The sequence below is a fragment of the Cricetulus griseus genome, chromosome 2 (assembly GCF_003668045.3).
Source record: "Cricetulus griseus strain 17A/GY chromosome 2, alternate assembly CriGri-PICRH-1.0, whole genome shotgun sequence".
NCBI lineage: Eukaryota > Metazoa > Chordata > Mammalia > Rodentia > Cricetidae > Cricetulus > Cricetulus griseus.
The window spans coordinates 317,064,910-317,080,458 of record NC_048595.1 but is presented as its reverse complement, the minus strand read 5'-3'; the positions used below and the strand labels follow the sequence as shown (position 1 = coordinate 317,080,458).

Genomic DNA, 15,549 nt, shown 5'->3' with positions numbered 1-15,549 from the left:
AGTCTTTTGAAAATGATCTGGGAACAGTTTAAAGGTCACTTGCTGGTGTTTGAAAGTATTAAATGTTGGGGCCACATGGGCTTACTTACTTGCACAGGTTCCCTTGACCTTGAAGGATAGTCCAGGGAGCAACAGAAATTTAGCTTTTCTGATTCCAGGTCTTGCTACCATCTTCAGAGTTTATGTATTTGTTTTTCTTTCAACTTTGCACACATTTATGAAAATATTATCTATTGATGGCTAAGTGAAGGGGATTATTAGCTTTTTAGAAATTATTTTTTATTATTAGTTTATTCATGTATGTTTGTATCTGTGTGAGTATATGTACACATTTATGAGGTGTGGGAGAGGACTGTCCATGCCTGTGTGCTTGCATGGAGGCCTAAAGAGAGTGCCAGGTGTCCTCCTTTCTCATCTTCTGTCTGGCTGAGGCAGGGGAATCTCCCTGAACCTTGGGCTCGTGTTGTCTGGGCTAGGCTGGAAGCCAGCAAGCCCCAGTCATTCTCCAGTCTCGGCCTCCTTTCTAGCTGGGATTATAGGCTTGTTGCATGGATGCCAGTCTTTGAACTCTGAATGCCAGTTCTCATAAACTGTTAATCCCTGAGCCATCTCTCCAGCCTGGGGGTTAGCCTTTGTGGTCTGCTGTTGGTGATCCCTGCTGGATGTATAACAGAGATATACATCTGTTATACATAGCATAACAGAAGCTGTGTATAACATCTGTCCTCAGTAGCAGGTGACAGAAATCCCACTTACTAGTGACTTTGGTTTTGTGTAGTCTGGTTTGGTCTGTTTGTCTATATGTAGCCTCAAGTCAGTCAAGAATCCCATGCTCTAGAGAAAAAGAGAGGAAAGATAAAGAATCCCACACACTGTGTCAAAAATCACTGTCTTTGTCTCTTGTGTAGTTGATTCTAATTCCGTTTGCCTGAAGCCACTGTTCACTTTCTTCCACCATTAGCCTAGTGTTATGTAACCCAGGGCTAGGGCCAAGTGTTTGTGACATGAAACACAATTTTATTTAAAACAAAAGGAAACAATTTGAAAAAAAAATGCTCAAAAAGGCTGAGCAAAGCCCTGCGTTCCATCCCTAACAAATAAATAAATAAATAAATAAGCAGGAAGAGAGAGAGGGAGATAGAGAGTTCTTTGGGTTTTTTGTTTTGTTTTGTTTTGTTTGCTTTCTTCCATATGGCTCTCTGTGCATCTATGTCTGGAACTGAGACATGTCTTTATCTGTCACTGAAGTATAAAGTATTTCTTAACTCTAAAACATAGCAACACATCTGATTATAATGTCTCTGATATTAAAAGAACATGATTCTGACTGGCTTGTAGTGGAAATGGGAGGAATAACTGCTTAGAAGTGATGCTTAGCCTTCCCAACAGTGAAACGCTGTGAGTGTAAACATTCCAGATAGCATGCATTTTTGTGGAAAAATCTTCCAAGTTTCATTAACACCCTTGCTACCTGAAATAGGTTCTTACCCTCAGAAGAGGCACTGGCAAATTGCTCATGAAATAACCACAGAGTGCTACAAAACTGGCTTTTAACTGTCCTGTCTTAGATTGTTCTGCCTTTACTGGAAGCACACCTGAAGGTTCTTTTAATCCCAGAACCTCTAACTTGCAGAGCCTTATAGAAAGCCCTGTAGAAGGGTGTCCCAGATCCCATCACTGATGGTATCAGTGACAGACTCCTGGACATCATCTCTTGAACAGCTGTTACACTCCATAGCAGGTAATAGTGTTTGCTGTCAAGCCCAGCAACCTGAGTTCAATCCTGGAACTCACATGGTGTGAGGAGAGAACTGGCTCCTGTAAATTGTCCCCTGACCTTTCAATGTGTGCCATGGTATATGTGCATTCTTGTGAGCACATGCTCCTATCTTTCCAAATAAATAAAATAAAAAGAAAAGAAGGCAGAGATCTCTTAGCACATTGTGCAGACCTTAAAGAAAAGAGGAATTTACGCTGATTAGCTGATATGGTGGTAAGATGTGGGAAGAACTTCTTGGGCTTAGGGCCCTAACCTAGAACAGAAGAACAATAATTCAGGCTTCAGAAGCCCTGCAGTTTGTTCCAAAGACTGCTGAGCAGAAACTCATTTTGACCTTCATTCTTAAGTCATGGAAAGCTCTGGATCTGTGGGAAAACACGAGGCTTATAAGTGGGGAGCCAGACCAATCGAAGACTTTCTCAGAGGCCCCGATGAAAGGACAAAGGGAACTTCAGTTCTGTGTACTTATCCAGAACAAATTGTGCTATGCTTCAATGTCCCTAAAATAGTCTACTTGGTGTCAGACTCTCAGTTTGAACCAACAGTGGCTACTTAGTCATGTTGAACTGAACTTTCACACCTCTTGCAGACTGTTGGTCTGCTGGCCAGAGTGACTGCAGAGACCCCCCCCACAAAGTGTAAGTATATGGACAAGATTTGCATATAACTCAGCAATTGTACCTAATATTACCTGTAACATAACTTTAAAAAATTTTATGTGAATGAATATTTGCCTGCATATTTGTATGGGCACCACATGCATGCAATGGTTATACACATAGAGTGCTGGATCCCCCTGAAACTGGAGTTACAGATTTGTGAGCTGCCATGTAGGTGCTGGGAACCAAATCCCAGTCCTCTGCAAAAGTGACCAGTGCTTTTAACTGCCAAGTCATCTTTTCAGTCCCACTTAGCTCTCTTTTGTTTATACTATACAGATCAATTCATGTGGGTTACAACTGATATAATATCTACTTTGCAGAGGAAGGGATTTAACTCAATCAAGTCTCACAGTCAGTCAAATCACTTTACAGTTCGTGGCTCCCTCTTCTAGATTTTAGTAAAAGGCAAGTTAATGGTTTTCCTCCAGTAGGGTTAAAGAGCATCCTCACATCTCTTTCATAATGTATTTGATTAATTTCATATACATTATTTCATAATGTATTTCATAATGACTTTTCCTTCTCAAACCAATTTATAAGAGAACAATGTTCTAAAGGTACTTTGTTGATTGATTTGTAGAACATAAATGATAAACTGAAAATCTTGCTAAACATAATCAAAGAGCTAGAATGCACAGACAGCAGAAGTATTTTATTTAAACATGATTTTGTAAACCATCATACTGTATACTTTTTAATTCAACAAGAACATTATTTTTTTCTCCCATAGACTTACAGTAAGCCCTGTGCAAAGTCAGAGAGTTAATACAAGAGTGAAGATAAACAGGGTGGAATTTCTCAAAGTGTCAAATTTTGGTACTTAATACAAAGACACATAACCACCTGTACCATAAAAATTTACATGCCATAAAACATTAATTTATAACTTTAAATATATAGTAAACACATTTGTTTAAAAATTATTTTAAAATAAAAATCAGGATTAACTTTATTATAAACCAGTGAATTATTCAGAGGAATATTTATTAAAACTCACTAAAAACCAGCAAATATTGCAACTGAGGTAAAAATTTACACGTAAACAGAATTATCATTTATAAGGACCAAGAAGTGAAGAGAAGGGCAGCTGGCATTTTCTAAGGGTTGCATCACTCCTTGATGTTTTGAAGCAGCTTCAGGAGATGTGACTCAATGACCTGTTGAACTGCAAAGACAGGCCACCAAGGTCACAGCACAGAAACAAAGCAAAGTCAAGCAAACAAAAGGCTGCTGCTCTATAAATTCAACTTAGCCTGGGTATTTTGTAAAATGAAGCTATTTCTGCTATTTCTAAGTAGGACTGTTATGTAGTTCCTAATTCAGCAGCTGCCTGAGCTTCTGTGTTTTCTCTACTGAGGTTTTACCACTTTTTTTTTTTTTAAAGTGAAGACTCCAAAGTACCATTTTTGAAAACCTTGCAAATACTGCCCACTTTTCCTCCAGTAACTATTATTTCAGCTTATGAAAAAGAACAATAAGTTAATTCATTTCTTAACTTTATAGACATCTGTTTACTTTGCACTCCGTTAAAGCATATGGCCAGAGTTAGGATAATATAATGTTTTACCCATGAAGTGATGAAAAAGGTTTGGATCACTGGCAATTACTATATATAAAGTCTTCCTAAAATGAAACCTGAGAGCTCTAAAATACTCACCACTTCTATAGCCCAAAGCTACAGCTAAATCCATAGAATTGTATCCAGAATCTGTTTCAATTGTTGGGTCAGCTCCGTTTTCTGTATCAAAACAGAAAAATCTATATAAATAAGATGAAAATGCAAATGTCTGTCTATTCGTGGCTCATATGCAAATGGTTGAACAGATTTCAGCCAATGCGAAGGCTATTTGCAACATGCTCATACAAAGTCCTGAGCGCATGGGATACAGAGTTCATCTGGTGGCTGGAGAAGGTACCTAAACGTCTCTAGAGTAGTTGAAGCTCATAAACAACTTATACTCAAAGAAACTGTGCATGGAGAACACCAGACTAGAGTCAAAGGTGACCCCAGATGTGAGCAGGAAGGGCAAAATCTTCAAGTGCAGTGTGCAGTGTGACGGAGCTGCCTCTCTCAGGGCAGCCCCGTGGTAAAGGAAACCCAGGAGCAAATGCCGCAGGGTAATACATCCGAGCACTAGGTAAGCTTGTCCGAACAGGGACATTGCAAATAAAATGCTCCCAGGGCTTCTGAATAATGACTGTATTCACCTGCTTACCTAGCAGCATCTTTACACACTTCACGTGATTCCCATGGACGGCATAAAGCAAAGGTGTCCCTCCGTTCTGCAGGAGGAAAAGGTAATCAGCATTTCTCACTGAGCAACAGTCAATCAAATGCTGCAATGGCACTGGGCATGTAGAAGTAGTTTAAAATAATATTAATACTTTGTGAAAAATATAAGTCACAAGCAATAATTGAATTTATGACATTAAGTTGCTCATCTTAAGTAAGTACATTTTTTCTTCCAAGTCCTTAATAAAGCTTATGTCTCCCTGAAATCAATTCAATCCAAAAAATATTACAATAATTTATTTTATTTATTTATTTTTGAGGCAAGGTTTCAAGTAGTCCTGTGGCTTTGAAATAGCCATGAAGCCAGCCAAAGATAATCTTTATCTTCCTATCTCTAGGGTTTGAACACTGGGCCCTTGCGTGCTAAGCTGGCACTTTAACAATGGAGGTACAGGCTTGTTACAGCAGTTTTCAATTCAACGTGTGAACTCACCCAGTCATACTCATTTACATCAACTCCACAGTCAAGCAGCATTTTGACAATATCCGTGTAGCCTTTACTACAGGCTAATGACAGCGCACTTTCTCGACCTTTTCCTAAAAGCTGGGGATCTGCACCCTGTCATGGGAAGTGAACACAGAGGACTTCCAATTAATTTAAACAAGAACACTTGTCTTTGTCAATACGACTACAGTTTAACACTGAGGCTGGGCCACATTCTAGGATTAATGAGGAAATAACAGAAAAGTGATAGATGGTGCTTGTAACCCAAACTGCCTGGATGCCTGCCTCCTTGCCTCCCTCTCTCCGGCTGCCTCATTACTTAGTCTCCTTCCCTCTGAAAAGCCTCACCCCCCCCCGACCCCCACCCCAGGAGCCTTTCCCTCCAGGACCTGTGAACAGCACTTCTGTTCCTGCTCTACTCAGAGGGGCTAGACATTCAGTTCTTCTCACTGTTTCATATATGGCTACCACTGCTTTCCCAGCTAGACCCAGGTTCCACAAGAACCAAGGCAGTGTACCCTCCACCTTTATGTCTGCTTGGCTGCAGATATAAATACTGCACTAAAGACTTAACTGAGCTCCAGAAACTACACATACATATTTTCTGAGCATTTTTCTTACATTCTGAAGTAGGAACTCTACCACAGCTATTTGCCCATGTGCCGCAGCCCACATCAGGGGAGTAAATCCTTCTTCATCCGTGTGATTGATAACATTTTCTATTTAAAAGAAAAGCAATTTTTGTGATCTAATTTAAAACCACATATTAATATCACTTTGAAACCACCGGCATTGTAAAAACTCAATGAAGTTCAATGAGATGACTTTTGATTATTGAAATCTGAATGTGTTGTGATTTTCAGTATGGACATGTGAAAATGTGCCTCAATATAAAAAAGCTGGGTTCATGGAACACACTCTGTAAAGTATAAACTACCACACACAGTATAGTATCGTGTTAGGTACAAGATTGTCAACTTTGGTCTCAGGGACAGGAAACCCAAGATAGAATCCTGGCTCTTTCATTTTCTAGTGGTTTGGTTCTGGGCAAGTGACTTAATTTCTGCTAAACACAGATTAATAGCTTGCTTATCTCAACACATACCTGGGAAGATCACAATAAAATGATACATGATAGCCCTTAGCATTACCTAAATGTATACTTAAAACTTCAACAGCTTTCGAAAGCTACCTTCCACTCTAGCTAGCCTTGCTGCCTGTGATTTTCCTTCATCCGTACAGTTGCCAGCATAATATGGAGATTCGATCATCTTTAGTGTAACACATTATTTCACCTTTAACCTCATTTATTCCCTGAATGTAGCCTAATAGTTATAAACTGCACAGCTTTCCCTGTACACTTTAGTAGGTTGAACATGAAATTTTTTTTCAGATTTTTTTGAACATGAAATTTCTACTTTTAAATATTTATTTTTATTTTTTAACTATGTATGTGTGGGGGTGGGGTGTGGGTGCATGTGAGTACAGGTGCTTGTGAAAACCAGCAGCTTCAGATCTCCCTGGAGTTACAGGTCAGTGTAAACCACTTGATGTGGGTGCTGGAAATGGAACTGAGGTCCTCTGCAAGACAGTACCAGCTCTTAGGTTTGGAATCATCCCTCCAGCCCCCGATAGTTAAGTATAAACAGAAATACATCTAAGTCTTATGAAAATAAAATTCTTGGATCATGCTCCCTGTAATCAACAATGATGGTTTTTCCAGACAGGGGGTTTCTCTACATAGCCATGGCTGTCCTGGCACTCACTCTGGAGACCAGGCTGGCCTTGAATTCACAGAGATCCGCCTGCCTCTCTGCCTCCCAAGTGCTGGGATTAAAGGTGTCTGCCACCACCACCACCTGGCAGTTTTCTTATACATCAAAGATGATAAAAAAGGAAACCAGACAAGTTCCAGCGTAAAAATCAGTGGTTTCTTTATAATCCTAGAGTGGGGAATCTTCAAAGTAGGCCACGAACTTCCAAAGTCAAAAAGAAGAAAAATTTACAATTAAAAATCTGAAGAGGTCATACAAAATGGACAAATTGGGGAAAACTATATGCACAAAACAACAGAAGTCAGTTTCTTCCACTTTGAAGTTTATACGATACAAATATACAAATATACCGTAGGTAGTTCAGACAAAAAGAAACTCAAAGGCATTATAACCTAAATGTATCAGTGGAATTCCTGTGAGGCACCACTTTTCCCCAAAGATTATTAAGAACTGAAGTCTCACTTCATATGTGACAGTTTGGGGAAACTGCAACTCTAAGGCTAATGTGAGGACAAACATCCAGTTAAAATGTAACAACAAGAAGGCGGAGGCAGAGTCAGAGGTGTGGCTCTGGGGCAGAGCACTGTTCTAGCCCATGTGAAGAGCTGATTCAACCCACGGCACGACAAAAATCATTTAGTTTATGACCTGGCATACTATGTATGAAAATTTACTCAATGGATATATTTATAAAGAATTTATGCTAGGATTGCCAGCAAACATTTGTAATCAGCCAGGTGAATTGTTAAAAGAACAAATAAAAATCATAGTAATACATACACATTATAGTAAAACAGGATAAAATGGCTGGGTGTAGAGATACATGTTTGTGATCCCAGAACTCAGAAGGCGGAGACCGGAGGACTGTGAGATTGAGGTCAACCTGGGCAACATAGTGAGACTCTTTCTCAAGAAAAAGATCTTATGGCTGGAGAAATGGCTCGGCAGTTAAGAGCACTTCAATGTTCTTGCAGAGGACCCAGGTTCCCAGAACGCACAGGATGGCTGGCACCATCCTAACTCCAGTTCTTAGGGATCCTCTTTTAACCTCACAGGTCCCAGGCATGCAAGTGTTACATATACACATACAGGCAAAACACACACACACATTAAAAAAAAGTTTAGTAGAACACTCTCCAATTAGTAGAACAATTCCAATATTAAATGAAAAAAGACATGTTGCAGTGTATGTAACATTTTCTTGCTTGTATACCTAACAAAAGCACATACATATTCTCAAATGTAACCATAAATGGAAATGATTTCTAGAAATACAAAAAACTTACAATGTTTGTTTTGGGGAAAAGGAAGCTAAAACTTCTTTTTAAAATCAAGTGATTTTATTTGTATGGTTGTTGTGCCTTGTATGTATATATGTATACTACATATGTACCTGGTACCCTTGGAGGCTAGAAAGAGGGCATCAAATACCCTACACCTGGCGTTACAGATGGTAGTGAGCTGCCATATGGGTGCTGGGAACTAAACATGGGACCTTTGGAAGAAGAGCTAGTGCTCTTAATCTCAGAGCCACCCTAAAGTCCCAAATTTTATACTTTGTTACTTAAAATTTCCCTTTTTGCTATCCATTGGCTTATGTGCTTGGCAAGATTATACAACTTATTTTGTCTTTATAGTCTCCTATATGAAAATAAAACAGATAACAAACCTAATAAATTCAAATGAATATTTAAAATATAGTACTTAAAACTAGGCTATTACCTTGTTCAATACGAGTAGCCAGGTAGAGCATTTCTCCTTGAGCTGCCAACTGGTGAACAGACAAAGCTGAAACAATATAATGTTAAAATTCTTCAAGTGCATCTTGTAGGTACACAGCTATTGTCTCAGGGTGAAGCCAGTTTCTTTTCCAAAACAAAACCCACCAACTCATCATGTAAGCCTAATGAAGGGAAGTATCCTGGTATCCTCAGATAGTGTTCTCTGAGAACTGACTCATATGGTAATATGACATCTGCAAATTATCATTTTTTGGGGCAAAATTTATCCTAAAGAGTGATTTATGTACTTAATGTTTAACATGCTACTTCTGTATCCAAACTTACGAGGAAGGCCAAAAAGACATTCCTTTTAGTTTTCTTAGTGATTCCACTGAAGAGCTAACTTCTTTTCCCGAGAGAGGGTCTCACCATGCTGCTGAGCCCAAGCTGAGCATGTAGGCTCAAACAATCCTCCTACCTCAACCTTCTAAACAGGTGAAACCACAGGGATATATCACCATTCCCAGCCTTTTAAATGCTAATTAGGTACATGTATTTTTAAATTTATGCAAGTGGGTATTTGGCCTGCAGTGCCCATTGAGGCATCTGGAGTTACTGGGGGTTGACAGCCAAGTAAGTGGTGGCAATCTAACCTATGACCCCTGAAAGAGCAGTCAGTGCTCTTAACTGCTCAGCCATCTCTTCAGCCTCCTGAATATTTTTATTTTGGAATTGGATGGGTTTTCTTAAAATTAGGAATGAGTTCATAAGTAGAAAACTAGCTGTGTGAGATTTTTTTTTTTGAGGGGGTAAGTTTAATTTTAAAGACAGTCTCATTATGTAGCCTGGATAGCTTTAAACTTCTGATTGTCCTACCTCAGTCTCATGAGTTTTGGGATTACAGGTGTGACCACCATGGTTGGTGAAAGTAAATTTATGAGTAGAGGTTTAATTGAGGCTAGTTAGCATGTTAATTCTAACTGATTATAATTTTTTATTCATGCCATGGGGGACAGTCTTTAGCTTTTTATTTTTTTTTTCAGTAGAGAAGTTCTACAGTTAGAATATTGTAAGACAATGGTTTTGAGAAGCACCTTTAAATAATACTGCCTTTAGTGATATGACTGGGTAGTCTCAATACAGAAAAGCAACTGTGAAGCATACACACATTTACCTAAACTAGAAATGGCCCATAGGTGGAATTAGAATGCTAAAAGATTCTTCCTGGCTCAACTGCTATAGTATGCAACTGTGACATCTGGAGGGATTTAAGATTTCCAAAGTAAAGATCAAGATACTCACCAGAATACAGACACACTCACATTATGGTACCAAATGTAGTTATTATCATCTAGCTGTTAGCTGGGTTTTCTCTCATTCAAATACTCATGCCTCACCCAATATCGGTTAGCTTAGAGAAACTTTATATCCTATATAATGACTTTACATTCCAAGTCATTATATTTATATGCTAATGAAACATTTCAGTAAAAATTATTTAGCTTTTAGTACAAACTATTTCTTAGTGAAATAATACATAAGGACATATTTACAATAAATATGTGCCCATATCCACTAAATACAAAACTCCCAAGAACACAAAAACATTGATATCTTAATTTGCAAATAATTCACAGTAACTCACTTTTTTATGGTAAAACTATAAAGGTTTTAATAATATTTTAAACTGTATTTGTTCTCAGAGAGATATAACAGGAAACGGTGAAACATAAAAACACATGAAAAAGTTTCAATTTATTAAAGTGATAAATATATCACTTAAGCTTTCCAAACTGGAATGTTTATTTAGGGATACTAATATTTCAAAGCCCAATTCCTAATTTGTAATTGCATTAGTTAATTACACTAGTAGTAATGTTTCAGTACATTCTTAGCGCATACTTACAATTTGCTAACAGAGGTGTGGTAGAGACCTCATTTCCCCTGTGCTTGTTGGTTAAAGTAGTTGACTGTTTTATGGGGGAGAAATGTTTTGTTGTAGAGGGGGTGTAGACATGCCTTACTTGAATCCCAGGAGAAGGAGATGTATGGATATTGCACTCAGCTAAATAAAACAAATTAAAATAGTATTTTAAGGACAAAGCATTCTAATAAAAGTGTCAATGTTCACATGAAAAAAATGTATGAGGCTTAACAGTTTCAATTCAAGTGTTCATCAGTTGATAGTAATTCTGTATGAGTCTATACTACTACAGTATAAGTTCTACAAAGAAAACTATTAATTTTGAAAAATTTTATTGACTAGTTTTAATATTAATAGATTACAAAGTAACTTTAAAGCATGCTGACAGATCACTGGATTAAAATGTAAATTAAGATGTAAATTAGTCATGAAATAGAAAATATTAAACTAATTTTGAAAAAGGAATATTTTTCTATTATTTAAAAAGATGTAACTAGGCCAGGCGATGGTGGTGCAAGCCTTTAATCGAAGAATTTGGGAGGCAGAGGCAGGTGGATCTCTGTTTGAGGCCAGCCTAGTCTATAGAGCTAGTTCTAAGGCACCCAGGGGTTCACAGAGAAACCCTGTCTCAAAAAAACAAAAACAAAACAAAATACAACTAAGAATAACCAAATTAAAGAAATTGTAAATAAAGATTAGGCAAGGATTTTATTTGTTGGACAGGGTCTCACTATGTATCCCTGGATGGACTGAACTAGTGAGAGCAGATTAGGCTGGCTCTCAACTCACCTGCCTTTGCCTATCAAGTGCTGGGATTAACTAAAGGCATACATCACTACACCAGCTTAGAAAGGAATATTTTTCAAAATTAATAGAAATTTAATGTTGGCTTCTGTGAGATCCTAGAAAAATCTTCCTAAAAGAACTTCATGCTTTTCCTCAACTCTGATTTCATGGCAGAGGAAAACAGAATGAAATAGGGCAAATGAAAGCAATTGTAGGGAGTTATACCATAACTTTCAACCTTTAAATAAGACAGATGCCACCTCCAGGTCAGAGTTAACTTGATCTTGAATATTTTTACTATCCTCTTCATTTAAGGACTTCACAAACCGAGAACATACGTTCATATCAAATCGGTTTGGCAATATGAATTTCATTCCCATGGCAACACCCTGCGCTGACCCTTCTTCTGAGTTTGGGTCCAGCTGGTGCTCTATTTTGATGTCTGGCATGTCAGAGAGACTATAGCTGCTGGGACACTCTTCCACAATCAGCTGGGCCCCAATGTCCAGATTTGCTGATGTAGCCATGGTTTCAATAATTAAAACATTTCTTCACGGTTTCCTCTTGGTTTTGCAAGGGTGTTTTCCAGTGTATGCTTGGAATTGGGATATTAAAGTATCTGAAAGGAAAGATTTGGAAAATTTAAAGCAGCATATTATAACTTATGTAAATGTATACACACAATTACTTTCAACCACAAATCCAAACAGTGCTCTTGTAAGATTCTGTCCATAATAGGAGATACACAATACTCAGAGGTAGGTAACCTGCCCATGAACTCAAGCTTTCTCATTTATTAGCTATGTGATGTGCACGAGTTAATGACCTTGAGTATCATTTGTAAAAAGAGATACCACCATCATCCTGGAAAAGGATGAAGGAAATACAGTACACCTCCATCACTATGTTTCAACACATTTTAGTTAGTTTCTACTCTTTCCGATATCTGACTATTGGCAAATGTTTAAGGACCAGACTCATATTAAAACAGTAAGCTATAATTTGAGATTCATTTTTTAAAAATGCTGTTCCTGTAAGTGGGCTCCCAGTTTGAACTGAGATATAACCAACTTGTAGCCAAGTTGATTAGCACTATTCTCTATAATACACGATTGAGACAGTGAAGCACTTTGCAAAACTTATTTTAAAAAGTAGTTATTACTTTGCATTTTGTTTGCATGTGTGTGGGAACACATGGGCCACAGCAGGCATATCATGTGTCAGAGGACACATTTCAGGAAGTGGTTCTCCCTTCCTTCATGAATGTCTCAGGGACTGAACTCAAGTCATCAGCTTTGGCAGCAAGTGCCTTTACCCATTGAGTCATCTCTCTGCACCTACAAAATCTACTGTTGAAGAATCGAAAGTATATCTGTCATCCTTTGTTCAGAGTAAGCATAAACAACTGGATGTAAGGTTGTTTTTTTTTTTTTTTTTTTTTTTGGTTTTTCGAGACAGAGTTTCTCTGTGGCTTTGGAGGCTGTCCAGGCACTCGCTCTATAGACCAGGCTGGCCTTTAACTCTAATAGATCCACCTGCCTCTGCCTCCCGAGTGTTGGGATTAAAGTCTTGAGCCACCACTGCCTGGCTGGATGTAAGGTTTTTTGTTTTGTTTTGTTTTGTTTTGTTTGTTTTTTCGAGACAGGGTTTCTCTACGTAGCTTTGGAGCCTATCCTGGCACTCACTCTGAGACCAGGCTGGCCCTGAACTCATAGAGATCTGCCTGCCTCTGCCTCCCGAGTGCTGGGATTAAAGGCGTGTGCCACCAATGCCGGGATGGATGTAAGTTTTAATGAAAAATAAAATATGGAGATTATGGATCGGTATCACAGGATATATGACAGTCCCAAATACATAATCCCTTAAAATGGGAAGAAATGAACATCCAATTAATTTTTGTCATGTGACAGCATACTGTACCTTGGATATTCTGAAAGGGTACTAAGTGTGCAATGATCAGAATGACTTGGAATCAAGGGAAAAATGAATTGACCACATAACCACTGTTCAGTGTTTTAATTTTAAAATCATTTCAAAAGATTGATCCCGCTGGGCATGGTGGAGGCACTATACAGCAGGAGAAACAGTCTTCCCCAGAGACGAGAATACCTACTGGTTATGTAATAGGTAGAACAGCCCTGAAAACATACATACGAAAACCTTACACAAGCCAGGTGTGATGACACACACCTTTAATCTCAGCACTTGGGAGGCAGAGGTAGGTGAATCTCTTGAGTTCGAAGCCAGCCTGGTCTACATGGAAAGTTCTAGGACAGTCAGAGCTACATAATCGAGAGACCCTAAAATCCTTAAAAGAGACAAAATAAGTCAGATAGTGAAGGGAGGCAGAGGCAGGTGGATCTCTGAGTTCAAGGCCAGCCTGGTCTATAGATTGAGTTCTAGGACAGCCAAGGGATACAAAGAGAAACCATGTCCTGAACCTACCCTCCCCCCCAAAAAAAAATCCTTAAAAAAAAGATTGATATGAGCCCGTTGGGCATTGGTGGCTCAAGCCTTTAATCCCAGCACTCGGGAGGCAGAGGCAGGCAGATCTTTGTGAGTTCAAGGCCAGCCTGGTCTACAGAGCAAGTTCTAGTTCTAGGACAACCTCCAAAGCAATACAGAGAAACCTTGTCTCGAAAAAACCAAAACACAAAAAAAATTGATCCTTATTACAATCTTCTCAGTAGAACAGGCAGGTAATTTTTTTCAACTCAAGAAAAAGCTCCTGATTCCCGGTAGACACACCTTGCTCTACCAACTCTATCACTGTGGTCAGTAAGTAAACAGCAATAGAAAGAGTCCAAAACTTCCGGGGAGAGATGAAGACAGACTATAGTCAGAAAAAGTATCCCATAGCAAAGTCGCTACATTTTGTCAGAAGGCAACAAGAACAGAAAGTTAGTTCAGAGACTCAATGAAAGATGGAGGCGTGGAGAGAAGACTGGGTCTTTAAAAAGACACAGCATGAAGTACCATTTTTTTCTAGGGTCAGTGGGCTGAGAGCAACTCCGGCTCCCTGGGGGGATGTCATGTGTTTCTTTTAACACTTGGTATTCTCTTGACAGCTTCCTTTCAAACTCCCATTAAGGGGGAAAACTGGCAGATAGAGACCACTTTTTTATTTTTATTTTTTGAGACAAGGTCTGACTTTATAGTCAAGCTCACTATTATGTAGAGCTGGCTGGCCTAGGGAAACACTGTGTTAAACCTGCCTCTGCCTCAGGAGTGCCGGGATTAAAGGGATTAAAGGCGTGCGCCACCACACCTGGCTAAAACTACTCAGGGGAGTCACAACACACAAAACCTATCTGGTGCTCCATAGATATTTTCTGACCTTAATTTCAACAATTTTTAACATTTTGTTTCTCACATTTTTTAGTTGGATGTGGTTTTCCATTCTCAACAATAGAATTTGTGTTGATCACACAAATTGTATACATTTCCCGAGACTCAATCGTTTATAAAATGATGTAAAAATAGTCATCTCTAATGTTCTTTGCAGCTCCTATAGAACAAGTCAAGGTTTCAATATACGGAATTGTCAGTCTTTGAAGGGAGATCAGCAAATATGGAAGGAACCCTTATGTAGGCTCCAAGGAGAAGCAAAGATGTACATTTGCCAAAAGGTGATGTGCAGGAGAGGAAAAAAAATGAATGAATAACAGGTGATCAGAAAGGGTTAACATAGACAGTAGGTAGGCTCACTTGCCAGAGCTCAGGCAAGGTTAGATAGAGTCTTAAATGCGGGCAGTGGACACCGACCCAGGGGAAGCAAATATCAGAGGCATCCCGTTCTTCCAAACTCTTGAAATTGTCCTACGAGACGAAAAAGTTGTTATTTAAAAAAGAAAAAAGAAAAAGAGAAGACAAGAAAGGAAGAAAGAAAGAATGAAAGAAAGGAAAGAAAGGAAGAAAGAAAGAAAGAAAAACGTCTCACAAGCGACAGGTGTCCCGGCGGGCGTTCCCGCCGCAGGCTGAACTCGCTCTCGAGCGGCGAGCGGACCCCGGGACAGGGGACCGTCCAGCGGGTGACTCGACAACCCAGACCGCAGGGGAGGCTCCGGCCCGGCCAGGGCCAGCTGCGGATCGCTACAAGTCCTCAAGCCCGGCCTGCTTCGGACCCAGACGTCACTTCCTATATTTTTCCTCCTCTGAAAAAA

The 15,549-nt window shown here is 39.1% G+C and overlaps 1 protein-coding gene across 3 annotated transcripts; it reads right to left on the bottom strand.

Annotated features, from left to right (window-relative positions):
- Positions 1–3,068: 3,068 nt before the first annotated feature.
- Ankra2 (ankyrin repeat family A member 2) lies at positions 3,069–15,466 on the bottom strand. Of its 3 annotated transcripts, XM_027401657.2 has the most exons (10): positions 15,327–15,463; positions 14,760–14,894; positions 11,625–12,005; positions 10,583–10,741; positions 8,678–8,743; positions 5,802–5,899; positions 5,169–5,294; positions 4,659–4,725; positions 4,100–4,180; positions 3,069–3,607 (listed from the first exon to the last, which is right to left on the bottom strand). In XM_027401657.2, exons 3-10 carry the CDS (start codon positions 11,911–11,913, stop codon positions 3,552–3,554), a joined length of 942 nt encoding a protein of 313 aa, XP_027257458.1. In that variant the 5' UTR covers positions 11,914–12,005; positions 14,760–14,894; positions 15,327–15,463; the 3' UTR covers positions 3,069–3,551. The 3 variants fall into 3 exon arrangements, with proteins under 3 accessions (XP_027257458.1, XP_027257457.1, XP_027257459.1); XM_027401656.2 differs by lacking the exon at positions 14,760–14,894 and having other exon boundaries at positions 15,327–15,466; XM_027401658.2 differs by lacking the exons at positions 14,760–14,894; positions 15,327–15,463 and having other exon boundaries at positions 11,612–11,832.
- Between the last annotated feature and the right edge of the window lie 83 nt (positions 15,467–15,549).